At 45.0% G+C, this 26,156-nt stretch overlaps 2 protein-coding genes across 2 annotated transcripts in view; one reads left to right on the forward strand and one right to left on the reverse strand.

The window, feature by feature from the left end:
• Positions 1-26,156, reverse strand: part of LOC135906084 (sulfotransferase 1B1-like) — a 456,107-nt gene that overhangs the window by 344,555 nt on the left and 85,396 nt on the right. The window lies entirely within an intron of this gene.
• LOC135906079 (uncharacterized) lies at positions 12,733-25,993 on the forward strand. The gene is made up of 5 exons (XM_065437228.2): positions 12,733-12,888; positions 16,905-16,966; positions 19,917-20,012; positions 23,610-23,639; positions 25,839-25,993. Exons 1-5 carry the CDS (start codon positions 12,807-12,809, stop codon positions 25,917-25,919), a joined length of 351 nt encoding a protein of 116 aa, XP_065293300.1. The 5' UTR covers positions 12,733-12,806; the 3' UTR covers positions 25,920-25,993.

A 26,156-nucleotide genomic window follows, 5' to 3' on the forward strand; every position in this document is an offset into this window, starting at 1 on the left:
CTCTGAATGAGTGAAGTGAAGTGAAGTGAAGTTTATTTCCAACACCGAGTCGGAGGTTCTTGGGCATGGAATGGAATGCGGTTGCCGTGACCGTGATCAAACCAGTGACCTTGAACTCCGCAGCGCTGCGGCATCGCCACTGAGCTACCGTGGCGCGTTTAGTTAAACTCGATTAGATCCTACTCCTGACTACACTATTACGTAAGGAGCTTTCACCTTGCGTAATACTTTTGCACAAAATGCACAAATGGTGCGCCCAGTTTTCAATAGCTTGTTCCCAGCTCCACATAGAGCAATAGAAGGAGAGAGAAATGTGATGGAACAGGTAAGCAGGTTAACCGGAAGAGCTTTTAATTTGCTCCCCTGCACTGGAGGAAGTTAAGGGGGGAAAAGACGGAAAGAATAGCAGAGGAATAAAGTAAAGGCATGAAGAAATAGAGGTGGTGGGGATCCTCCATAAGAACTATAGTCTCTCTAATAGGCCTCTCGAACGCTAAAACCTCAAATCCACAGCCAACAACATAGCCCAAATGATACGTCACGTGACGTATCGAAAAGCGGAAATGCGAGAAGACGATACCCTAAGGCTCGTACAGGCCTTAGTGGTTAGTCGAATAACGTATGGCTTACCGTACCAAATCCTGAACAGGGAGGAGGAAAAGCAGGCTGACACAATAACCCGAACCGCTTTCAAAGCTGCACTGGGCCTGCCTAAATGTACTTCAACGGAGCGCATGTTAGCTTTGGGAGTGCACAATACTTTCGACGAACTGAGGCAAGCCACCCTGATGCGACAAAGGGAGCGCCTCAGCTTCTCAAAAACTGGTAGGGCAATATTGGCTAGACTCAATATCCCAGCATACCCCATTTATCTCACAGAGCAGGCCGTACCTCTCTCTCCTTCGATGAGATCCAAAATTACAGTAGCCCCAATTCCAAAGAATACGCATCCCGAGTACAACAAAGAAAGGCGCAAAGCACGTGCACAACACATTCAATCAGCCTACTCTAATAACCATAGGTACAACACGTACTACACGGACGCAGCTCTGTATGCAGAGGCGACCGGGCAGCGCTACCAAAGGAGGTACGCCCTGGCAGTCGTGAACGCTATCAGCCAACAGCATATTACCGCGTCGGCCACGGCGGGATCCCCAACCTCGGCTGAAATATTAGCAGTGGCGATCGCACTCGCTCACGCCGAGCGTTCGCAAAGGGACTCGGTCGTGGTCACGGACTCCCAGGAGACATGTCGCATGTTTCTCAAGGGGCACGTGACTGCGGCTAGCCTCGCGATAATCCCCAAATCCTTCAACCACCATCATCGCCTACTCTGGTGCCCGGGCCACGCGGGGGTACAGGGGAACGAAAAGGCTAACGCGTTAGCTCGAGGGTTCACTAACCGAGCGATGGCGTCCTCTCCTAACCCCAGCCACCCGCACTACCCCTCACAAAATTCCACCAATTTAAATGCCAAAGACATCCTTGCTCATCAGCGTGGAGTCCGAAGAAAATACCCGCCGCCTCACCCACAACTTAACGGGGAAGAGGCCGCCGATTGGCGTAAAATACAGACCGGGGTGTTCCCCCTTTTAAAATTGCTAAACGCCATGTATCCCACTCGTTATAGGGCCAACTGTCCTTGGTGCGGTGGCATACCTACCCTAATGCACATAACATGGGAGTGCACTAAGCACCCTCATAGGCCAAACACCAGTAGGACAATGGAGCAGTGGGAGGCACAGCTCGCCCGCTCCGACCTGGCAGGACAAAAGTCCTTAATTAGCCAGGTCAGGCAGGCGGCAGAGGCCAGTGGGGCCCTGGACTGAGAGGCTCCGACCACCCCTCCTTCAAACCTTTACAATTACAATAAAGTTTCTCTCTCTCTCAAGAGTGTCTTCATCGACTTTTCTGGTATAAATGTTTCAAACAGGGAAAGGGCGCCTTCTGAAAGGCTGGTCTACTTTTCGATGGGAGGACTTATCTTGTGGTGTGGCGCCTGTATAGGCTGGCCTTTCAGGTCTGTCTGCTGAAAAGCGGCCGGTCGTCATGATGAGCCAGCGTGCTCACGAGTGACTGCCTGTGTGTGCTGTATCAGGGATAATGACAAAGAACATGTCCAATTGTTTCCTCGCTGCCGCAGTGGTCACACGTAACCCTACTATCCCTTCTGATGAGGAAAGCAAAGGATTTTGTGAAAAGGATGCCAAGCCACAGTCGGCAAAGTACTGTTTTCTCGGGTCGCGATAGTCCAGGTGGAGGACGATATCGAAGACAGTTTCAATACAGACGTGTGTGCAGGAAACTAGGTGTGTTCCACAACGATGGTGTGGCATCATTCGGAAGCACTCGAAGTTTCACTGCTGTATCTGTTGTTGAGATGGGGATTGGTTCCTACACACCTTCTTTATGAGCAGATAGAGCAGCTTCATCGGCATGTTTGTTGCCGAGTACTCCACAGTGGCTTGAAATGTGACGTCGTGTTCTCGCTCGGTGAGGTGATCGAGGAGGTCTCCGATTTCTAGAACTAGTTGTTCGTACGTCCACGGCGCAAGGTGGGAACTCCATTTTTCAAGGTGGTTCTTGAGTAATATACGTAGTGCGTTACGAAAAGGAACAAGCTCCGTGGCTGTCGATGTCTTCTTGAGAGATGTCTGGGAGTTTACAGTGGCGACTTTCGCAGGAAAAACCACTGATCCCGCAGGCCCGTCCACGGTGCTTTTGAACCATAGGTGTGCAGATGGATATAATCAGTGCATTTTTGCAGCGTAAGCTTTTATTGGCTCACGTAATAGCTTTTTCGGTTGGCGATGATGTCCGCCGCCACCACCGCTGGTGTCCATCGCAGCTATCGCCGGGAAAGAGAAAAAATATTCCCAGTTCCCGCCAGGATCGAACCCGGACCCGCTGCGCGGGAGTCAGCTACTCTACCACTGAGCTGTACGCTAGCACTTGCTAGCTTGCAGCGGGAAAATGTCATATGCATGCGTTCTAGCGCGCGAGGAGGCACCCCATGTGGCATGCGCGCCGCGTATCGTCGACGCATGCGCACTTTGCGTTGCAGTTACATAATATTACACCAGGTGGCACGCCATGTAGCAGTTGCACAGGTAGCGGTACAAGGTAGACATAGAAGTCTTGAGGAAGAAAAAGATTAAGGGGATCTACAAAAAATGAACCCAGAATGAAAAAGATGTGTGGCATAATTGATTACATCAACCAGGCTAGGTAACTGTTTGTCACCGCCCCGTTTCAAAGGGGATGCCAATAAATCATCACCATCATCATCATCATCATTTGCATCCAATCATGCCACTTTCACGCGATGCGAGATGCGCACTGCGTAGCCTCGGTTTGTGCACACTTTGCATTGCAGTTGCACAATATTACACCAGGTGGCACGCAATGCAGCAGTTTATAGTTAGCGGTAAGAGGAAGACCGAAAATTTGAGGAAGAAAAGAACATTAAGGGGATGTATACAAAAGTTCTGGAATGGAAAACATGCACAGCATACCTAAATAAATTAAGCAGGCTAGGTGACTGTTTGTCACCACCCAGTTTCAACTACGTCGTCACCAACTACATCGCATCGTTCCACGGGTCAAGGCTTGTGGCATGTGCGCCGCGCAGACACGACGCCTTATTCGGTACGCGTGATGGTGCCTCCTCGCAAGGTATGAACCGCTGCTGAAAAAACGAATCGTAGAGCTACGCGCGGCTGCAACGTTTCCGGCGAAACTGTAGCCTGTTCATTTTCTCTCTTATCTTACTGTGAGTAAGCGCTGCGGCGCACGAGCGCTATTGATTCTGATTTCGAGTAACTCCTACTTGGCATCATTTCGGTTACTGAGGGAATTATACAGGGTGCCCCAGCTAATTTAGCCAGAGTTTAAAAACACGCGAATGCCACGTAGCTGCACAGAATCAAGGCAATTGTACTCAGATGAACCAAGATACTCAGATTATTTTTTTCATTCTACCTAATTAAATAAGAATAATAATGATGTTTATTTTTTCATCATGACAATGATGAAGAAAGTTGTAGGTAAAAGCTGCTCTCCGTAAAGGCAGCTTGACAAAGGTCCACAGCTACCTTTGTACCAAACAGTCAGCAGCGGCGATTGCAATAACATGGAACATACAGCAAAACAGGAAAAAGAAATACAGAGGATATCTTAGTTTCATTAACAGAAAAAGCACAGGAACAAGTATAAGGGTGACCAGCGAAGCAATGCAATTTCAAAACCAAGCGTATGCAGTTTTAGCAATTCGACCGGTGTACACTGCAGAAAATCTATCCAGCTTTCACAAATTTATTAACTAGTGTAGGCATTATGAAGGATAACTTTTCTTTGGAATAACTTGTTTTCGGGCTTATCACTTTCCACATTTCTTTATATTGTGTATTAAGCGATATAAGTAATAATTAATTATACAGCTGCTCAAATATTATAATTAGATGAAAAATGTAATTGGGAAAATTGTATAGCAACATGAAAAACTCCAGATACAGCTTTCTGTTGCCCAATACATGCTACATAAAAGTGTGTTCCCGAGCGTGAAAGAAGCCCGCGAACACACGCAAAGTGCCTCGAGTGGCCAGTCGCGCGGCAATTTTGCGCGAATCGTCTTGTGCGCATAAGTTAGCATCCAAACAGCCACCGTCCCCATCTGCGCGAACGGCTGATGACGTGGATAACAACGGCACCAATGGTTAGAACTCTCCACAGGTTCCAATTCATGGTTTAGAATTATGTCACCTAAACTGATCAACTGAAAAGTTGATTAGCGAAATTTGTTCATTTGGTAAGTATGACTTATGACTTTTCGGACAAGTAATGTCCGACTCTTGGAATAATCGAGTTCAAGGAGTAAATTACATTAGTTGCCGCTGGCGCAAAATGTAACTCCTGTTCGAGACAGGCTTCATAATAATGACACGTGGCTCTCATAAGTGAAGGCAGCGACGTGACGATAGTACCAGTCTGCAATGCACAGTGCTCAATAAGAGACAAAAATAGCTGGGGGAAATGTCGATATCTGCCAGCGAGTGGTTGAACCCGTACTCACGCGTATCTCTTAAGAGGCCGGCATCTTGTGGAGAGCACTGCAAAGAAAGTTATTTGCTGCTTTCGATAAGATGGTAGGAAAGCAGGAGGAGCCGATCTTGTGAATAGACGAGTTAGCACGCTGAGAATCTGGAATCACGAGTGGCGTGCGTGCGGGGAGCAGGTTCAAGGAACGCGTGGCTTATAAGCTATGCAAAGACGGTCCCTCCCGCAAACCTCGCGGAGGCGGAACGAAGATGCCACAGGCTCTCTCGTCCGAGTCATACAAAGCGTCCCAAGTAAACCTCCTCGTGATTTAAGGAACGACAATATAAAGTGGAAGTTCAAAATTTTTAAAAATACTTCGGAAACTTTCTCAAAACGAAGCTTGAGCTCGGGTGCTCCTATCTAAATACGAAAGGAGAATTCCTGTTTCTCGGCAACCACTGCGCCAAATTTGACGAGGTTTGTTGCATTTAAAAGAAAAAAACAAGATCTAGTAGCTGTTTGTTTCGAATATTTTATTTAGGTTGTAAATTTTTATTAAAAATTGGCAAGAATCAAACATTTTCAGAAAACGAAACTATCATGCTTACATCTCTGTAAACGCAGAAACGAAAAACTATATCACAATTATGTGAATTCCATCTGATAGTAAATATAAAGCGGGCAAAATTGATATGTTACACATGAATCTGAAAAAAAATTAGTAATATGGAAATGCAGCTTTTGCAGAACCCTGGTACACAACGTAACAAATTCACGTAAGATATAAAGTGAGATATTGAATTTCCCCGTTATGAATGTTGTAATGTATGCCGTTTACAGAACCGTGATATCTGTCCTTGATGCAGAGCCATTAATTTATAAACTTCGTGCGTCTATATTTTTTTCGAACTTGCGAATGTTTTAAAAATGGTTTTAGCAAAATTCAGGGCCTAAATCGAAATCTCGCTTCCAATAGTCACTAGAATTTAACTTTCTCTCTCAAATGCAAGAAATTTCAATGAAATCGGTCCAGGAGTTATCTCAGAAAAGAGTTTTTTTTGCGTTTTACATGAACAGTGTTCACGCAATGAAACGCGTCAATTTAGGGCTAAGTAATGCGCATACTTTCGTTTCCACCGGCTGCAGTTCGTGTCACATCGACGTAATTTTGGCGCGTACACTTACATCGGAGTCCTCGTCACCTTTTGTAACCGAATTCCTTGCGACATGACATGGTGCTCGCGTCTACTTTGCACGTATGCAGGGTTCTACTAAATGCTCCGTGTCGCGTTTCATTCCATGAGCACTGCACTTGATTAGGCCGCGTGGGAGTTGGGCCCGAGCTAAAGCTTAAGGGGCAACTATCGTGGTGCGATGCTATAGTGGCTCCTTATTTGCGCGTTTGCAAGCTAAACGTCCTTGCTTCTCTTTCGTAGGTTTAGGGCAGTCGGGCTGTTCTGGTGCATGACGCAGAAGCATTGCTCACTTCCCTTGGTTGAGGCACGTTCGCAGTCCGACAGCAGGAGCAACTGTGGCGAGACGCGCCTGGTGTCCCGTCATTGCACCAACAAAGTGCGCGTCTCATTGCCTAGCGCGCGCCAGTTGCGCGGTAGCTTCGGGCTTTGTCGCGGGTGATGTGGCCGTCGTGCCGAGAGGAGCCAGGACCCCCAAATTATTGCAGGGTCGCTTGAATTCACCAGAAATGGACCCTTAATGCATAGATAATACAGATTGACAATCTTGAAACTTCTACGTCAGCTTATCAATATATACACACTCCTCACAAAACCAAGAAATGTAGTTTTAGTCTTAAATTTCAATAATTAACCTATGCATACATCCTCATTCTTTTTGGATAGCATTGATATTATTAGGTCTAGTTGAAGACTGCAACATTTCTTTTGCCGAATTGATGAGCGGAAAATCGATATTTTTTTATGCTGAGCCGATAAATTGAAAATTAACTTGCGTGATTTTGCCAAGATGATATATATAATGCTTCGCGTTAAAATCAGAACTTGCGGTTCTACGCGCCTAAACCACAATCTGATTATGAGGCACGCAATAGTAGAGGATTCCGGCTTAATTGTGACCACCTGGGGGCTCTTTAATGTGCACCCAATGCATGGCAAGTGGGCGTTGTTGAATTTCGCCCCCGTCGAAATGCGCCCGCAGTGCACGGAAATCAAACCCCCGACCTTGTGCTTAGCAGTGCAACGCCATAGCCAGTAGAAATGACATTAATTGCATATTGTTAGCAGTTGCTTAAGGATATTCGTCAGTATTTTCACAATTCCTTACTGCTTTCATGGACTGAGATATTTTTGCTAACCTAATGAAAACTTGTTTTAGTACCGTGGCGGAGATTCAAAGGTTGTGCAAAATCTTATGGGAAAAAAGAACTACTGAAAACTTGGATGGATGGATGGAGTAACTTTATAGAAAGGTCCTGCGAGCTACGGGGCGCAAGGTCCCATAGAGCGGGCTACTCCCACGTTGGGACCGGGAGTTGTAACTCCCTGGCCGCATCGTGGGCTCGCTGGACGGCCCAGAGCTGCTCCGCCAGGTCCGTGCTGCGTAATGCGTCTTGTAGCCTGGCGGAGTCTTGATCCTTGTTTGCGTGGGTCCGACCACACGGCCAGAGCAAGTGATGTACGCCTAGTGTGCTATGGCAATTTTCGCAATGTGATGTTTTGTATAGGTCAGGCATGTAGTGATGTAGTCTGTTCTGCGTGGGGTACGTGTTTGTTTGAAGCATTCTGAACGTCAGGGCTTGAGGCCTGGTGAGCTTATTGTGAGGTGTGCTGTATATTCTGCGGTCTAGATAAAAGTGCTTTATGATCTCGTTATATGTGGAGGGAGGGTCCCGATTCTCGCTGGGATGGTCACGACCAGAATAGGTGGCGTCGCGGAAGGTTAGGTCTCGCGCGCTCCTGTGAGCCATCTCATTGAGATTGCAAGGGGCGTCCTCGATCTCTCCGAGGTGTGCCGGGAACCAGCAGATGGTGTGATGCTGCAGCGGTGCGGATCGATTGATTATTTGTAGGGCTTGTCTTGCAACTGTTCCTTTCTGAAAGGCTTTGACGGCTGAGCGTGAATCGCTGTAGACGTGGGTGGTGGTCGGGTCTGTGAGCGCGAGTGCGATGGCAACCTGTTCTGCTATCTCGGACTTGTGGGTCTTGACTGTGAGAGCGTTTCTCACTCGACCTTGCTTGTTGATCGCGGTGGCAACGAAGGCCTTCCTGGTTGGGTACTGTGCCGCGTCAACGAAACAGGCTAGGATTTTCTTGTCACGAATTTCGCGCAGGATGAACGATCCGCGTGCCAGCCTTCTGGGTTGATGGTGCGTGGGGTTCATGTTCCGCGGCAGTGGGCGAACCGTGTAGGAGTTGCGTGTGTCCGTCGGAACGCTTTGATAAAGAGTCTCGATTACTGTGGTGTCATGGCCTAGTTTGGCTAGGATTTCTCTACCCTGTTTGGTTCCAGAGAGTCTTGTCCATTGAGCCCGTTCTTGAGCTTCGGCGATTTCTTCAAGTGTGTTGTGTACCCCCAGTTGCAGCAGGAGGTCTGTCTCGGTGTTCTTGGGGATTCCCAGCGCTTGTTTAACTAGCTTCCTCAGTTGTACGTTGAGTTTGTCCTTCTCCGCTACCTTCCATCTGTGCATGGCCGCCTCGTAGGTGAAGTGGCATAGCGCAAAGGCGTGTGTTAGCTTGAGGAGATTTTCTTCCTTAAGGCCGTGTTGTCTGTTGGCTACGCGTCGTATGAGATTCAAGGCATTATTCGACTTTGTCACGATCTTCTCCACTGTAGCTGCGTTAGAGCCGTTGCTCTCAATGAACATCCCAAGGACTCTGATTTTGCTGACGTGTGGAATGGTTCCTCCGTCTTTTGTTCTTAGAGTAACGACGTGTGTGTCTCTGATTTCGTTCTTTGGTTTGGGACCGCTCCTCGATGGTTTGTAGACGAGGAGCTCTGACTTCGCAGGCGAACATCGCAGGCCAGTGGGAGCGAGGTATTCCTCGATCACGTCGATCGCTTCCTGCAGAGCGCTTTCAATTGATCCCAGGCTACCTCCGGGGACCCAGAGCGTTACGTCATCGGCGTATATCGTGTATTTGACGTTCTCGATTTGATCCAATTTCTTGCCTAGGCCGGCTAGCGCAAGGTTAAAAAGCGTCGGAGAGATGACAGAACCTTGCGGGGTGCCCCTGCCTCCGAGTTTGTATTTCTGGGACTTGATTTCCCCTAGACGGAGGGTGGCCGTTCTGTCACTCAGGAATGATTTTGTATAACCGTAGAGTCTCGTCCCGAGGTCGAGGTTGGAGATCGTGTCCAGTATGTAGTCATGTGATAAATTATCGAATGCCTTTTCGAGGTCTAGCCCTAGGAAAAACTTGCGCGCAGAGAAATTTTTTTGCAACTTTTTCTCAACTAATAATGGGGCTAACTAATACTACGGCGTGGGGGCTTGCTGCGACGCCATGCATTTTTCACGTTTACTAAGCTACCTTTGTTAGGTGCAGAAAATAAGCAAAAAAAGAAAAAGGGAAGGGCAACGTGCGGAACTGAGTTCATGGAAAACCTTTCATTTGGTTGTTTGTGAACGCGCCCTATAATTTCGTAATCACGCACTAGGCGCAAAATTAATTCCCGAAGAGCTATAGCGTGGCTCCTCCGTATCCAAGCTCGTGTTTTCAAATGGAGAAATCATCACCGAACAGTTCTTCATTGAGAATTAAAATTTGATAAAAGTGACCAAAAATATGTTAAACTTGAACACAGTTTTCAACTTTATCCTCGTGGAAACCTAAAAGAAAAAAAGTCAGACATTATGTTTACAGCAAGTAAACTGCGCAAGAAAACATATTGCGGTTCTTTGAACTGCGCTTGCTAGGCAGTCTGAAGTGGAGAGAAATATCAGGTGATAAGTGGTTCTAGGTTCTCTTCTGAGTATCGCCGGTTTGTAAAACACGTAAACGAGAAAACGTTTTTAGCTAAATTAAAACTGACATTCTATGGCTTTCCCCTTCTTTAAATTTTCTATCAGCCACAATACATAGAGTTTGGATATACGTATACTTTGGTTGTATAGTCTAACAGTTGTAAACTTGGTGTGTTCTTACTTTTATTTCGAGAATTGCGTCAATGCAATTTAAATACATTTTATGGCGCACATAAGGAATCTGCATCACTAGACTTGCAAATACTTCTTCTTTTTTAAATTCTACAAACGTCATGCATATAACCCAAAAGATTGTCCATACTAAGCGCATTATTACTTTTTCTGCCTATTTTGATGATATGAGACAAGGTGAATCATAGTCTAAACCGTTATCAAAATTTTCCAATAGTTGCACGCAACATAAAAATACCGGCAAACAAAACACTGCCGCCAACAACACACAAGTGGGTCCATTCCCATATACCATATAGATTTAAAGAGTATGGGTGCCCTGTAAATACATATTCTTTTGCGATAGCACAGTGGACACGCGCTTTATATTCGAACGGTGCTTACTGGATTGTTCAGGCATTTTAAAAAGTGAAAATCGCTCCCCCCCCCCTTCCTTGAAAAGCAATTAACTATGTAAATCAGTTAATCCCGTTTTCTGTCAGGTTGCACCTGTCAAGCAGCCAGGTTGTTTCTAAGGATTGGCGAGCATTGACCCGCGCGAGTTCATGCTCGTGCAGTGATCCGCGTTTTCGCGGTGTCGTGTATCTCTTCGACGACAATCCCCGCTCGGTCTACTGCTGAGCTCTTCACCTTTGCGGCATCGACAAACACCAAGCTATGTCAGCGTCGGACGACTGATTGTGTGCAAAAACAGGGTCAAGAACAGCCAATAGAATCCACACTGCGCGTCCACCTGATGCGTGGTTCCTTTGCCGTCATTGAGAGTGCTTATGCAAATCGAGGTAGCCCTTAGGTTTTCTGGGGAATTTATATAAGACAAAGAAACAATGGAACTGGAAATAACAGCTACAAATTACTAAACAACCAATACCTAGTCTTTTACTGTATCAACACCTCGTTGATCCCGACTGACAAGAACCAAACTTCTGACGTGACAGTTGTAACACTTCCACGCCAAAATTAGCTCTCAGCATAGGCGATCACTATCGCGATTCTTTCACCTGAATGCTTTCTTTTGGTATTGCTAAAGAACAAAACGTCTCTTGTTAGGCCCGGATGCCTTTCATTACGTTGCCACTATTTCAGCACACTTGATCGCTAGTATGCTAGTAGCCATGGCCAGAGCAATGAGGCAATGAGGCTGTTGAGCACAAGATCGCGGGATCGAATCCCGGCCCCGGCGGCCGCATGTTGATGGGGGCGAAATGCGAAAACACCCATGTACTTAGATTTACGTGCAAGTTAAAGAACTCCAGGTGGTCCAAATTTCCGGAGTCCTCCATTACGGCGTGCCTCATAATCAGGAATTGGTTTTGGCACGTAAAACCCCATAACTTAATGAGGCATAACCTCAGAACGCTGTCTCAACCGGCGCTAAATCACTCATTAATTCACAAGTGCCCTTTCATAGTACTTAGTGTATGGCCTATATCTATAACGAGTGTTCTACGGCCTCATTTTTGCACTACTTTGCTCGCTTCTTCACCAGTTGCGTGGTTAGAAGCGTAGAGACTGCAGTTCTGCCAAGTTTAGATGGGACAATCCAGCGAGTGTTTCAAGGAAGGATGGTGCTTACCTGGAACCATTTCCCTCACTGCACTTTCGAGTATCACCTAAAATACAGACACATCAGGTAGGGCGTTTCTTTATCCCCTGATCTTTCTGCGTGCCATATTTTATTACTCCGCTTTAGCCAAATCCGGAAGTACATTCGGAGACAGTCCTCCTGTTCTTGCATCGTCACCTCTTGAAAGGGAAGCATCAGCTATAGCTGTGAAAAGGTTCAGACATGTTTCACAGTCAAACTGAAGGCCTGAGAGGTCGCCTCTAGCTACGCAACCTCGCGAGTGCCTCGCATTAAGCGCCTTTTATTCCATCTACGTATTTCTATTTCTACGTTTGGGGTGTCTTGGAAGCTATGGAATTGTGTAGGTGAGCGCAATCACATCGCGGTCAGGGCAGCCGCTTCTCGCCTGGCAAAGTTAAAATAAGGAGTCCACGTGCCGATGTTTTGTACACGTCACAAAACACCAAGTCTCACAATTTTGGCAACCTAAAGATCCCAGTTGCCAACACATGCCATGAAGATGAAATACCGAATCATTTCATTATAGGCCCACATTTCTCCCCTGGATTCCCGTCTTGTTACTGTGTGTGTCATTACTGTATAGGCGTTTCGGGCTATTTTTTCTGTTTGTAGACCTTTCAAGCTTCGCTGTAGCTGTTAGCGCTTATAGGTAGCCCACTTGGGCCTACTCAGCCAGAATAACAGCAAGCAGTCAACAAAAGAGATCGAATTTTTCCGTTCACACTTCACGTTCCCCAGAACTCTCCTCATGCTGGGTACAAAAATAGGAACCAGCCTATGTACATGTCGACAAGCTAGAGCAAGTCCTCCTTGGGTCAAGTGCCGAAAAGCAGAGTGTAGTTTCTTTTTTCTTCTTAGCAGTCTCGAATGAAGTGAAAATAGTATGCACCGCTTCTTTCGCTTATCTCAAGCCTTCGGTTGACGAGTGTTTTTTCCTCCAGATTAGGGTCCGCAGGGTGGCTTATAAGCAGTTGCTGCCCCTGTCAGGGTCACCCACTAGCACCCGGTGATCTGTCGTCGCTCTCGACAGGAACGAAGAATTCCAGAATGCGCCTCATCCTTGTGCTCGCCGCCGTGCTTGGTCTGGCCTACGCGGATCACCATGAAGGCCGACCAGGCTCCGTCTGTGGTAATCACCTGTTCTTCCTTTGTTTCATACGCATATTCTGAGCCACGCCTTAGCTGCGAGTTTAAGAAGAAAATTGTAATGAGATGCACGTTCGAAAATGGCCTGATAGAATTCATGAAATAGGTTATCGTATTTTTATATGTAGGGTTGCTTAAGGCTATAGAGAAGAACCATGATAACTTTAGGTAAGCGCTTCATAGAGGGCCCGCTCTGTCATTAGTGTATGCAAAACGCCGTGAAAATATCTGTATATTCATGTTCACATCAAAAAAGCAAATAAAAATGAAGAAGAACAAGAATGACGCTTACACCAGAACAAGGTATAGACTGGATAACTGCTAGTTCTTCACTCTACACCTTGTTTCCTTGTTTTTCTCGCAGACAAATGGTTCATAAATAATGTAATCGATTCACTTGTAACATAACTGTGTTCAATGTGTCATGGACGTAGCCCCTCGCGTCATCAGGCTCGCTGGAGCTTCAAGTCTTCCTTTATAATGGCTAATGATGAGTTTTAACAGTTCCTCTACACCGACGCAGTGGCATTGTTTTTAGCTGATCTCTTTTGTTTTCTCTCGATTACCCAAATTAGGACTCACAAGACGGTTGCAGTCTTCGACACATATAGAAAATGAGACTAAGCTTTGGGTTCCCGCGGGACAATATTTAAAACAACGACAAAAATTTGATAAGATTTCGTCACTACACACATGCACGCTTGCATTACTCGTGTACCTAATCATTCACCGAGCCCTTGAGAGGCGTTATCAAAGTTGCTCCTGATGAAATTATTTTATATCTGGTATTGTAAATTGCCTCATGCCCTTGGTTGTGTAACTTAGTCCCTGTGTAGAAACAAGAGCATTGCGAACATATGCATGTGGGAATAACGTTCCATGGACAGAGTCGGGATATGTGCTATGTGGGCTCTGTCAGCTTGCTTCGTACTGTATATAAAATCGAAATGTAATATAAGTAATACTTGCTGTTTCGATTTAGTGGTATTTTTAATTCAAGTGTTTTGGCCTCGAGCCGAACTCGCAACGCTTTCCGCTGGTAAGTGCTGTTTTCCGTTGACCAGCCACCTTCGCTAATTGTATGTAGAACATTAGACAGGGCTGGCATTTGGTCTTACGAAAAGTTTTAACGTATAGGCGCATTCTTGTGAGTGAGGGCCCTGTACGTTTACCCGAAGTCGCACTGTAATCTATAGGTCCATCTGTATCGAACACGAAAGCTTATGAACCTTAATGACAATGTCTACTATTTCTGGCTAGCCGTTTAACCCTGAACAATAGTCACCTTTTATCATTTGCCTTTTATCCATGTTTTAGATAGCCAAAAAGTGTCATTTATAGCTGGCTATGCCGAGTAATGGATTAACGGTGGCAGTATTCGTAAATGATGTGGACTGAGCTGGCCAACTTAAACGAAACTGCAGGTTGATTACGTGGATGCACTTCTCACTGTCAGTATATGCTTCTCAGTACCACGAAGGTACCGCTATATATACCAGCGCTGCCAACTTTCTTTCAGACATGTCCTAAAAAACGAAACAAAAAGTCAAACGTTCGTTAAAATATGCTTCAAGGACTGTAAAATTTTCGCTAAAACTGTCGAGTGGTTTCTAAATAATGCAGGTGGTTTGCGCCATTATTAAATGAGCTAATATGGCTTAACCCCTCAGCCGAAACGGCTTATGTTTGGGCAGTATGCCTGCCGATAATAAATAAAGGAGTTTGCCAGCAAGGTGCAGAGGGATTTAACTTTGCTTACATGCTTACAAAACCAGTGACTGATTAGAGGCAAAATTTTGCGTTTACCTTCAGAATGTCAAGTTAGAAATCCAGCATCGTTAGAAAGAGCACGCGTAACTTGATTTACTTAACACGAAAACGCACTTGGTCCGGGTTGTGCCTGCAAAATTTTTTGGGGTGCTCATGAAAGGAGGGCTAAATTCTGTGGCATGTGCTTGTTCATGCTGTTGTCACGGCCAATGACAATTACGTGACTTTGTGCAGGTAAAATAGTGCGTTTGCCTCTCTTATTCCAATTGAAAACTCTGTGCAGAATTCATTTATCCGGCGGTTATGAGAAACAGAAGCGATAATTCATACAGATTCGCGTTGTGGAACCCAGTCATAACATGTACTGCACTTTCTACAGCTGATATGTCATCTTATTTACCCGCTGCATTTCTCTACCTCCCAATAAAATATATTACAAGCGGTAAGTCATTTACTGCTACGCCTGCTAACGTCCATAAATCGAACGTATTTAGTGAAAGTACAGCAACCGCAGCGTTAAGACAATCTGTAATGAATTGCATAAAGAATAAAAAGGACGTGCTTCTTTTTCATCCCAAATAACGAGCCCATTTATTTCGGCGCAATAAACCACAGCGTACGGAGTCAGTCAGTGCAGAGCGCGATTGCTTAAGCATGGCCACATAGTCCAAGTGCTGCACAACTAGTTTCGGCCGCCTGCTTCCGGCTGAGGAATAATGAAGCGCAACCTAGAAAGCCAGTTTGGAGAAATTTTTCTAACTTCGAAGTCGCAAAAATTTCGCTAAAATTTCGCCAAATTGATAGTCTGTCGCGAAAAAAGGTGGCTGGTAGCTAAATGAAGACCTTTGCCACTCAACAGAAAGAAATGTCATTAATTGTAGCGACACTATCACTACTATGTCAACACTGGTAGATAACATTGTCCAGTGCTCTCTTTATGACGACACCAGCTAAGGTAGCTCCATCTTTGCCGGAAGCAAAAACTTATAAAACTTCGAAGAGCTTGTTAAACATGTGATTCAGACTATTAAAATATGAAGGCCTGTCGTAATACGAACACTCGAGCCAGTGTTCATTTTCTTTTTACCCTTATCGGATTACGTTTTACTGTTGAGAACATAATCTGCTTTGGGTAACATGATACGAAGCACGTGTTCCTGCATATGCTGCTAAGCGCACTGAAGCGTTCGTGGCAAAAGGGCCCTGTACACAATATACTGAAGACATATGACACATTGACAAGAATGATATCGCAATTATTTTTCAATGAAATATGCATAGCTCTAAATAACTAAGCATTCCGATTCTTCTTATTGTGGTTCTTTTCATGAATAGGTGCTGAAATTATGCGTTAAATATGGCAAAGTTGGTCACCAAAACAGAAAGAAATAACATTGCCTCACTACACAAAAAGAAGAATGGTTACGGCACCGTGTACTGGAGTTTTGCTTTCGACAAGCTGTATCATTTTTTTATGCAAACAAGCGTAACCTAAGGGAATGAAGAATAAGATGTGGCTGTGGTAGGAAGGTTGAAAGACATGCGTTTAGCCTGTGATTGTAGGAACGTAGTTGCTTCACCCGCGCCTCTAGTTCAGGGATACAAACCTGTTGCCATACAGAGCCACGCAGAAATGCTGGCGAAATGCATAAAACTTTCTTTCGAACAATCTGTAAACAATAATAACTCCTTGCATATATGCATTTCGAGGTCACCTTTGCAATTCCTAATGTAGTGTGTTCTTCCAATGACAATGCACAGACGCGATGGTATAACAAGTGAACGATCCGCGTTGCACAACTCATTGCAATCTGTTCAGAGAGAATGCGTAGCGGGCTCTGCACAGAAACTGGAACAGCTAACTGATATCTTAGTTGATGCTGTCCGTATCTTCAAAGGTGGCGTGATTTTCGCATCGCTTAGCCTCCTTGCACCGTGCCGTGGCATCCAAATTCATTGAAAAATTATAGTAAAGGGACGAGAATGTCCCATATGAATAATGTGTCCTTACGTAGTCGAATAGCTTGCAAGTGCACCCGTATTTACCCCGTGGATTCGGTAAGAACGCTTCAGCTGAGCATTGGTATGGTTTAGTCATGAACTGGGAGCTTAAAAGCTTGATACACCGAATGTGTCATGTTACCAAACATAACAAACCTCACTACTGGACCGAAGACCCGCAATCTCAGACGACCCCACTAGACCAATTTATTCCCTCTTTCCTGGCAGCATTGGAAGAAACGGCCAAGCGTACTCTCCTAGAATGCGTCCAGACGAATCTGCAAACAGAGGTAAGTTGGCTACTCTACACGTCAAAAGGTTGCAGATATGTTGTGCAAAGACGCTGTGTTTGCACAAAATTTCAGTGCCTGCAGCCAGGCTATACAACTTCACTACCTAATAATTCAGCCAGACAGTTTGAATAACTAGTGAAGAACAAGTTTCCTCGTCTATATCGTTTTTCTTTTTGTGCATACACTAGCCTTGTATTGTTCATTCTTACTTTACTGTGACAGCATACTATTAGGGATACAACATTAAGTCCCTCTTTGGGAATCAGTAAAAGGCAATGTGATCGTCCTCTTTTTGTTAAGTATGGTTTATCATCATGCAAAGGCACTACTAGGCTCTGGAATGTGCTCTGTGTGTGAAGGAAAATCCCACACATATCAGTATTGGAAAGGTGGATAGGGTGGAAGTTGGTTATGATGGCAATTATACAGCGTGGATATGAAATAGAACTGCGTAGAAAGCATTAAGCACCCGTCTTGCGTAGTTCTCGCGCTTATTTATCATAAAGTAAAAGTTTATGACGAATTCGAAAATAATGCGGAGTACGCACCTTTACGAAAGGTTATTCAGACGCACAGAAAACAGCTCGCTGGGGAAAATCTCCGTGTGAAACATCTCGACAGTTCGCGCATGAAATGGTATACATCGTGTCATTCTATGCCAATGTGGTGCACGTCATTCCATGAGCGCATTATGCGTATGTTTACATGGATGAAGGTGGAAACTTCGAGAGTCAGTTCAAGACGCACCAAAACGACTCCAGGAAGCAAGACGTGTCACTAAGCGCACTTGCCGACCATTGCGTTTTGTCAGACCAAAATATTAACTGGGATCAGGCACGTGCGATGACATTAGAAAAAAATCTAACCACGCGTCTTATGGTCGCTTCACACGCAAATTATGGCTGACAGTCTCAGCCGAAACGATTGTAATCAGCCACCTGTGTATGATAGGTGTCGTGCTCACATTGTAAGACGTACTTAAGGATTGTGTGGTCATTCTTTGGGCTCATTGTAAATGACGGGAGCCTAAACACTAGCGTTACTAAATCTTTTGTGAACTGTGTTTGTCTTCATTTTTCATCTTGTTCCAATTATAGAACAGAGTAGGAACCACACGATACTTCTACATAACATGATATGCTGCTGCATATCTTAATGCGCAAGCCTACTTAGGTGACCCACCTAGGAAATCTGTCCGTCGGTCCGTCCATAATGCGTAACGTGAGGCGCTCCAAAAAGAAAAGAAAAACAGACTAAATTTGAAAGAAAAATTTGAAGAAAGAAATGCAGCAGAGCCAATGAGTGGGAATCTATATAGAGCGACGCTTTGTTTGAGTTCATAAAGAGTCGAAACAGGATTTCGTGTTTATTGAATTTCCGCACAAATTGTCACGGAAGGCTTTAATCAGACATTGTAGAGTGGCCAATTCAATGCCGCGGACGCCTCCGTGGTTGCGAGCGCCATCTTGTGGTGCTGCAAGGAACCCAGCGACGCGCTCGGCGCACGTGCTGCGCAGTGATTGGTTGGCCTATTCGGCTAGAGGATAGCTAGGCCGCAGCACCCACGGTCACGAAACCCGGCAAGGTTCGCAAAGAAAAGCTTTACGTTTAAAACGTTGATCGGGATGAGTTTCGAACTCAGGACCCCAAACTCAGAAGCCCAGTGTTTCACTCACTGGACCAAACATCCATGCTTTCGGAAGGCGAATATATCTGAACCATATGAATGCGTTGTACCGCTCTGTCTGTGTTGTCGCGCAACACAGAGAGATAAGCAGTAAATAAGTCACAAACGATAAGGAGTGATGGGGGTTTATATGGGTCTTGCAAAAGGACGGATAGGTGGGCTAGTTGGTAACGCATTGTAATAAAAACTGCTAAAAACGCACAGGACGTAGAAAAAGAAATGCACACCACAAGAGCGTTTGGTGTGTGTTTCATTTTCTACGTCCGGTGTGTTTTTAGGATCTAAGCTTTTGTTATCTTATATGGGTCTGATCACGGCTGATAATCGTTCGACGGGGATGGCTGAGATGCTGCAGAGCGATAAGGGCTTATATTGGTCGGAGCAATTCTGACAAAGTTGACAAGGACCGACAAGGTTCGGATCGAGTCCGACAAGGATTGAACAACCGATAAGGGTTGATAAGGTAGCATCATGTCCGATAAGCTTGATAAGGACAGATAAGGGTTGATACAGGTCCGAATAAGTCAGTGCCACAAGACTGATAACGACCGATAAGAATACATAAGGGTCGGATCGAGTTCGATAAAGTTGATAGCGAACGACAAGGGTTGATAAGGGTTTATACTGGTCGGATCAAGAGCCAAAACAGATTACAAGACCAATGACGCAAACATTTAATGAACCCTCTACTGCTTCGTAAATCGCGGAAACAAGGCATGTCGCATCGTATGCGGGGAAATGAGCAAGTGTCACAATGCTTACGCCTACTTAGACAACTTCAGTGGAGTTTCTGCATTTCTTTTTTTGAAAACGTGTTAGCGAACAACGCCTCAGCTACGGCACTTAACACGACGTTAAGGCTCTTTGATGCATTCCATGGCTATAGATAACTCAAAATAGACGGAAACAAAAGAGACAGACTACAGTAGCACTAATGTCGTCTGTCCCGCATGTTCCCGTCTATATTGTGCTGCCTATAGCCCTTGATTTCCGGCACTGTCACGTCGTCTCACCTGCGCTTTTTTTTATTTACAGAAAATGTACAATTTTCCCATATTTGGCGGCGCCCTTTACGAATACTATTGTTTACTATTAGAACTAGAAATTGTGGTTTCGCGATAACCAGCATAAGTTCTTTAGGCTATAATGGGCAGCATGGTGCAACTCAAGCAACACCCTTTATTTTTGCCTTTTTTTCTGCAACCTTTTTTTTCCGCGCTGTTAAATAAAAGTGACTGAAATGTATCGTTTGCTCTCCAGACTAACCAAAAGCTGCACAACATGAAGGGACAACTTGAATGCGGAGACGTTTACTGCGTTTTCCTGGCAATCTGCCAGCGAAACAACGGTACACTGGTGAGTAAGATTTTAAATGGTGCTCTTGCAGCTCAGATCACATTTCCATTCGGTAGCAGTTAAAAGCTCAAAGCTAGGTTTGTTGTGTCCATCCATCTGTCCCTTCCGTTGCGTCGCATTTCTTACATTAAACTCGTCTTCGTCAGGGCCCCTCGCTATCCTCAGCTTCACCCTCGTTGATTGGCGAAGGAAAATAAAACTTTGAGCACCGTCACCACTGGCTACGTAACTCACGCCACTGCGGCAACGTTAAGTTAGGAGTCGGCCGCGCTGAACATTACGCGTAATCGCGCTGCTTTGGCACTCGGCAATTTGTCCGGACTTGTCGATGCCATTTCGAATGAAAGCACTGGCTTCAGTGAGCGTATTTACACAGTAAGCGACGCTGTAGCAGACGAAGACGACGTTGTGCGCATGCAAAGGTCATAAGACGGTGGTATCCGCCTCAGGAGCCCACTGCTCTCGTAGTATATGACTTAGAATTCGCTGAAGTTCGCGTATTTTTCAATTTACCTCTTTCCTGCGGTATAGTTTTTCTTAAATGTTTTGTGAACGAATGAAATGAGACAGGCTTTATTAGCTATATTTAGTTATTGCAGCTGCTGTCATTTTCCCATAAGAAATAAAAGTGTTGATTTAGTTTGCTGTTAAACTAAATCGTTGCAAGCTTGTGAGCGCATCTATTGCCGAACCACAACTCTGGAACCACGCTGAGTCTCATTAGACAATGTCAAATAATGACCATCAGTGCCACTCGCCACTGCAAATATCTGTAAAACTATCAGACCGCGCTTTTGTATTGCGCGTGTTAACCACACCACCAATAACTTATTTAGATTCAATTGCCCACATTCTAGTGCAGTTTCTTTATACGGTAGTCGATGTCTTGGTGCATCCTGATGGTTGCCTTCAATAAGGAGGCTGCCTTAGGCTGAACAAATACTTGTACAATCAATTGACATGTAAATCAAACCTGCATAAGTTTGTCCTAGAGATTACTGTCCAACTGTGTGCACGTGGGTGCTGGGAGCTTATTGCATCGCCGTTTCCTTTTTACGTTGCTGCTTTAATTGTTTGCGTGTTAAGTATGGTTGGGTGGAGATACACTGTGGTTTTTCGATCCCTCGCAAACACTATGGTTATTCCATGCAACAAATGCATCGCACTGTTTGCTTTCTGCAAGAGACAACAGGCAATAAGATATCCCAGGCAATAAGATAAAAGAATATATTCATCCCCGGAACATCCCTGCTTCAGGAAGGCTGCATTACTGCATTTTCATTCATATCATAATAACTCAAATATAAATGAAACCTACTTATAGCAATTAACAGGGAAATAGAGCAAGGAGACGCAATATCTCTAGTGCTATTTACTGTGTGCTTAGAAGTACTCAAGCTGTTATACTAGGAAGGATCAGGAATGAGGATCAAATGGTAACATCCCAGCAACCTGTGGTTTGCAGGTGACTGTCCTGTCTAAGAGTGGGTTTGAAGATTATTATGCAGAAGACTATGATGATGTTAAATATTCTGGTAAGAGAAAAAGAATGCGTGATTGGCAATCAGCCTCTAGAATCTGCACAACAGTACGTTCATCTAGGCAAATTAGTCACGAGGGACACGGAACACGAGAATGAATTATACAGAACAATAAATACTGACGTCGGAATGCATGCGGAACACATTATCAGGTCGTGACTGGCAACTTACCGCTATCCTTGAAACAGAAAGCGTACAATCATTGGATTCTACCAATCCTAACGTATGGGGATGGAACCTCGAAGTTAACAAAAAGCGTAAGAAGTAGATAAGAACCCTGCAATGAACGATGGAACGAAAATTGTTAGGCGCCACGTTGAAAGACAGGAAGGTAGCGCTGTGGATTATAGAGGAAACGGGGGTCGGTGCTATTCTAGTTGGGATTAAGAGGAAGAAATGGAGGAGATAGGCAGACCAAAGAATAGTTGGTTTATTGGAGTTAAAAATTGAGTACCACGCAAGAGAAACGCATTAGAGTAAGCCAGCGAAACACGTGGTCGATGACATTACGAAATTTTCAGGCACAGTATGGAGTAAGCTTACGCAAGGCAGGTGTAATTGGAGATCGCTGGAATAGACCTTCGTCCTGCAGTGGACATGAAATGGGCTGCTCCTCCTGTTGATTCTGTTAGTGATCCTGATGTCGATGGCGGCGTTGTATATTATTTTCATGGCAATCCCGATTTCCCGAAGAACAACATGCTGTCCGGAATGCCGAAGCGAAACGTTGTTAGGGTTTTGTTCTGAGGCAGCATTGCAGATGGATCTTTGACATGGACATCACTTTTTGAGCAGTCTTATTCGCCAAGTAAGCTACAAAAAAGCAAACATAGTACAGGGCCATTAGCGCATGTAACAAATGTAGTTTTCGGAATCAATCGAATCAATCCGGCGATAGTGACTCACCCACTGTAGTAGATTAGCGGCCACGGCGTTGCGATGCCGAGGACGCTGGTTCGATCCCGGCGGAGGCGGCCGCATTTCGCTGTGAGCGAAATTCACAGACGCGCTTGTAGTTAGACTTACGTGCACGTTAGACAACCTCGGGTGGTCAAAATTAATCCGAATTTCCTCAATACAGCATACCTCATAATCAGATTGTGGTTTTGACACGTAAAACGCCAGACAGCGCTTGTATCGTATGTCTATTTTGGTTTCTTTGTCTGCTATGCGCTGCTAGCATGGATAAGCTCGAATTCGCCGTATTCGCCATTCTTTTTCACTTCAAAACCCTGCAATTTAATTTTAATTTTTGACGGCATTGAACCACTACAAAATTATCCTTAACACGCGAATAACCAAGGCAGCAACGCAAGGAAACAGGAATGAGCCAAAGACATTCACGTGCACTAAGGTGAACACTACACGCAAAGATAAACGAAGGAACGCCTAAATTACATTAGCGGAAGCTTTTGCTCAGATAAAGGCAGCCTCCTTCTTAAAGGCAACTCAAGATACAAACACTGGCTAACATCCGAACCAATGGCACTAGATGGTGAACCCTGCAGTTTAAGCAAGTCAGTGAATCTCTTGCTAGGAATCACAACAGCGAAACTCTGGGTAATTTACCCAGCCACTCTGGGGGAACGCCATGCTCTTACCCGCCATACTCGAACTTTGTCTCATGGGTGTCTCATGCGTCGATGAGACACTCACGTCTCCTTACATATATTTAATAAAACATGCAATGCCGCACGCATGCTTACATATAGGAGCCATTATACGTATTAAATGGCTACGTTTACAGGATATGCTCGTAGAAAAAGGCGTCGGCCAATCCTGACAGCAGAGTAAAATTAACAAAGGAGACTAATCAAAACTTTTGGAGCTTCGTCTGCACAGAACTCATTAACAAAGCTGTCCGGAATGTTTGTTTGTTCTCTATTTGACGCCTGTCCTCACGAAATCCTCTGTATTGTACAAACTGATTTGTGAACGCGGGCTCAGATTCATAAGCCTCATGCAGCAGTATAAGGAATGAGGTCATTTTCGCTTCTAAATTTCCATAGTTCAAATTTGAATCCTGTACATTATTTATTCTTTTACTTTTTTGCAGGAGCTTCCCCCTTCAAACACCCTATTCACGGTAAGCAGTGTTGTTTTCGCTCTACCTAAGAGTATTAAATGCCACCAGGACATTACTGACCGCCGACTTGACCTCCCTGACTTGCTTCTCTCTCTCTCTCTCTCTCTCTCTCTCTCTCTATATATATATATATATATATATATATATATATATATATATATATATATATATATATATATATATATATATATATATATATATATCATAAATAAGCACCAATATTATTGTTGCGCTCAATCTGTAATGTTGAGGCAACGATAGTGCCAGCGAAACCATAGCGTTTATTCTCTCGGAAAGCCCTCTATGTCGAAAAATCACATGTTTTGGGATTCGAATTGATTCTTGTTATGTGAGCAGCGTTCATTTCCTGTAGTCTGTAATGCAAGCAAATACTGTCGTGAAGCAACTAGAGCCATATATTATTCAACGCTGTATTTTACGCACAGTATAGCATTCGTAATGACTGCGTGTAAAAGCAAACAATAAGGAAATCAATAGCTTAAGTAGAAATAGACACAACACTTTACTTATACTCGTTGAAATTAAACAATTAAGATGTGATAGTTTGTTGCAAGTACTACCATCTATGTTTTACCGCTTTGGCAGTCGAGAGAACAAAGCAACACACGTGAGAAATAACGCTCAACTTTAGAAGTCTCTAAAGGGGCCATGAACCACTTTTCATCGAAATTGAGAAATACATTGAAAGTCAAAATAAGCTATTAAGAAATACTTCGGCAGAAAAAGTACTTCAGGGCGTTCAGCAGAAGCGCAGTTATTGGCAACCAAACACCCCCCTTCGCGGTGTTTCCGTACCTCCTTCAATGCCTTTCACTACGAAGGCTACGGGGTAGCCTAGTGTGCCCCCAGCGCTCCGCCTACTGAACGTCAGCATATCATCCGTTTAAAATGTGAATTTGGAAGCCCACGTAGACGCCACTACTTCCGATTTCGGCGCCTACGACGCGCCAAACGTAGCCAAACATCGCTGTCCTCAGCGAGCCGCGGTGTACTTAGCCAGCGGATTCGTCCCGGCACCCCGCGGCGTCCGCGGTATCTACACGCCACGTAGCCGACCGCAGCTATACGTGCAATTGTAACAGTGCGTACACTCAGCCGTTTGCTGTGTGCACGACAGGGCTTGAGCGCGCGCCCGCGCTCGTATGATCCAGTCTGGCCGTGCCACGTGGTGCGGACCGGCTTTGTCCTGCACCAGCTTCACCGACAGATAGAAGCCACATCTAAATTGCGCGTTTTGAAGCTCCAGCAACCGCTCAATACGCAGCGAAGTCGGCCAGTGTGTCTTACCAGGCACGGCCAGGAGTCGACCTTAAATTTCGCGTGGTTCGAGGCTAGTTGAGTATTCAAATATTCAAAACTATAGTCGAAATTAGCGACACCCGACGGCTATGACACACATAAGCAGTGTGGCCGATATTCAATTTACACGCGGGCCGCCGACGCCGAGTGTCAGAAGACGATCGTCGGCTTCTTCCGGAAGCACGTAATTCTTATCGAAATTCGAAAGCAGATTTTCGCTTATTTCAGCCTGTTTATTAAACTGCGTAAATAAATATACACAGTAACAGTAGGAAGAAGCGCACTGATCCAAACAGACTACTTGATTGATGTCAGCTATTGGCCAATAGCAACCGCGTATGGCAATCCGCTTTATTACGAAATAAAGCGTCCAGGAAAGAGTGAAGACAGGGCCTTCTGGTGAAAAGAAAGCGTTTGAGAGAAAAGTGACTTAGCGCTCCGCTTGCGAGCTCCGCGCACCACGAACGACTGCAAAACTTTGCTGAGATGTTTACATCAGCGTATGCTACCCGCGGACTGCATTTACACGCATTCTTATGCAGCGAAGTGTTTGCTCAATTGTTGTTTAAGAGAGCGTGTACAGATTTCGGGCTGAAACTTGTCACACGTATGTCTAGACCATACACTCATTGAAGCGTTTGCATTAATGGCTTCTTTCAGGTTCTAGAAACGCAAACTTAAGAGCGTAATTTCCAAGGGGGCGTGGTATGCTGTTATTGTCACCGGCTAGTCGTATCAACAGGCTATAGTCACACTTGCAGCTTTGCAGACAATTTTGCTGCGATCCTGCACCGCCGTCCAAGTTTGCCTATACTGACATTAGGAGGTGGTGTTCTTGGCGTCACCCGTTTTTTTTTTTTTTTTTTTGCCCCATTTTAGGAGACTGAAAAGGCTGACCTACGCCGTACTATCCTAACCTGCCGTGACAACCTCCTGAACCAGGCTAGCAAAACTACCTAAATACGACACATACGTGCACGTACATGTTGTATTGATTCGGAAATAAAATCCTTGCAGTGAAGAAGTCTTGCAATTCTTGTTCGTCGACATGTGCAGCTCGATCGAAGCCCGGTGCGGCAGAACACTGAAGTCGTAAAAGAGCGGCAGCAGTGGAAGTTGTGCGTCTTGGTGTGCTGACGCAAGGATACAACGAGGTGCACCGAGGGCACAATGCGTGCCGACGTTACGTTGTGCGAT

Source organism: Dermacentor albipictus, chromosome 1, assembly GCF_038994185.2.
Source record: "Dermacentor albipictus isolate Rhodes 1998 colony chromosome 1, USDA_Dalb.pri_finalv2, whole genome shotgun sequence".
In the NCBI taxonomy this organism is placed as follows: domain Eukaryota; kingdom Metazoa; phylum Arthropoda; class Arachnida; order Ixodida; family Ixodidae; genus Dermacentor; species Dermacentor albipictus.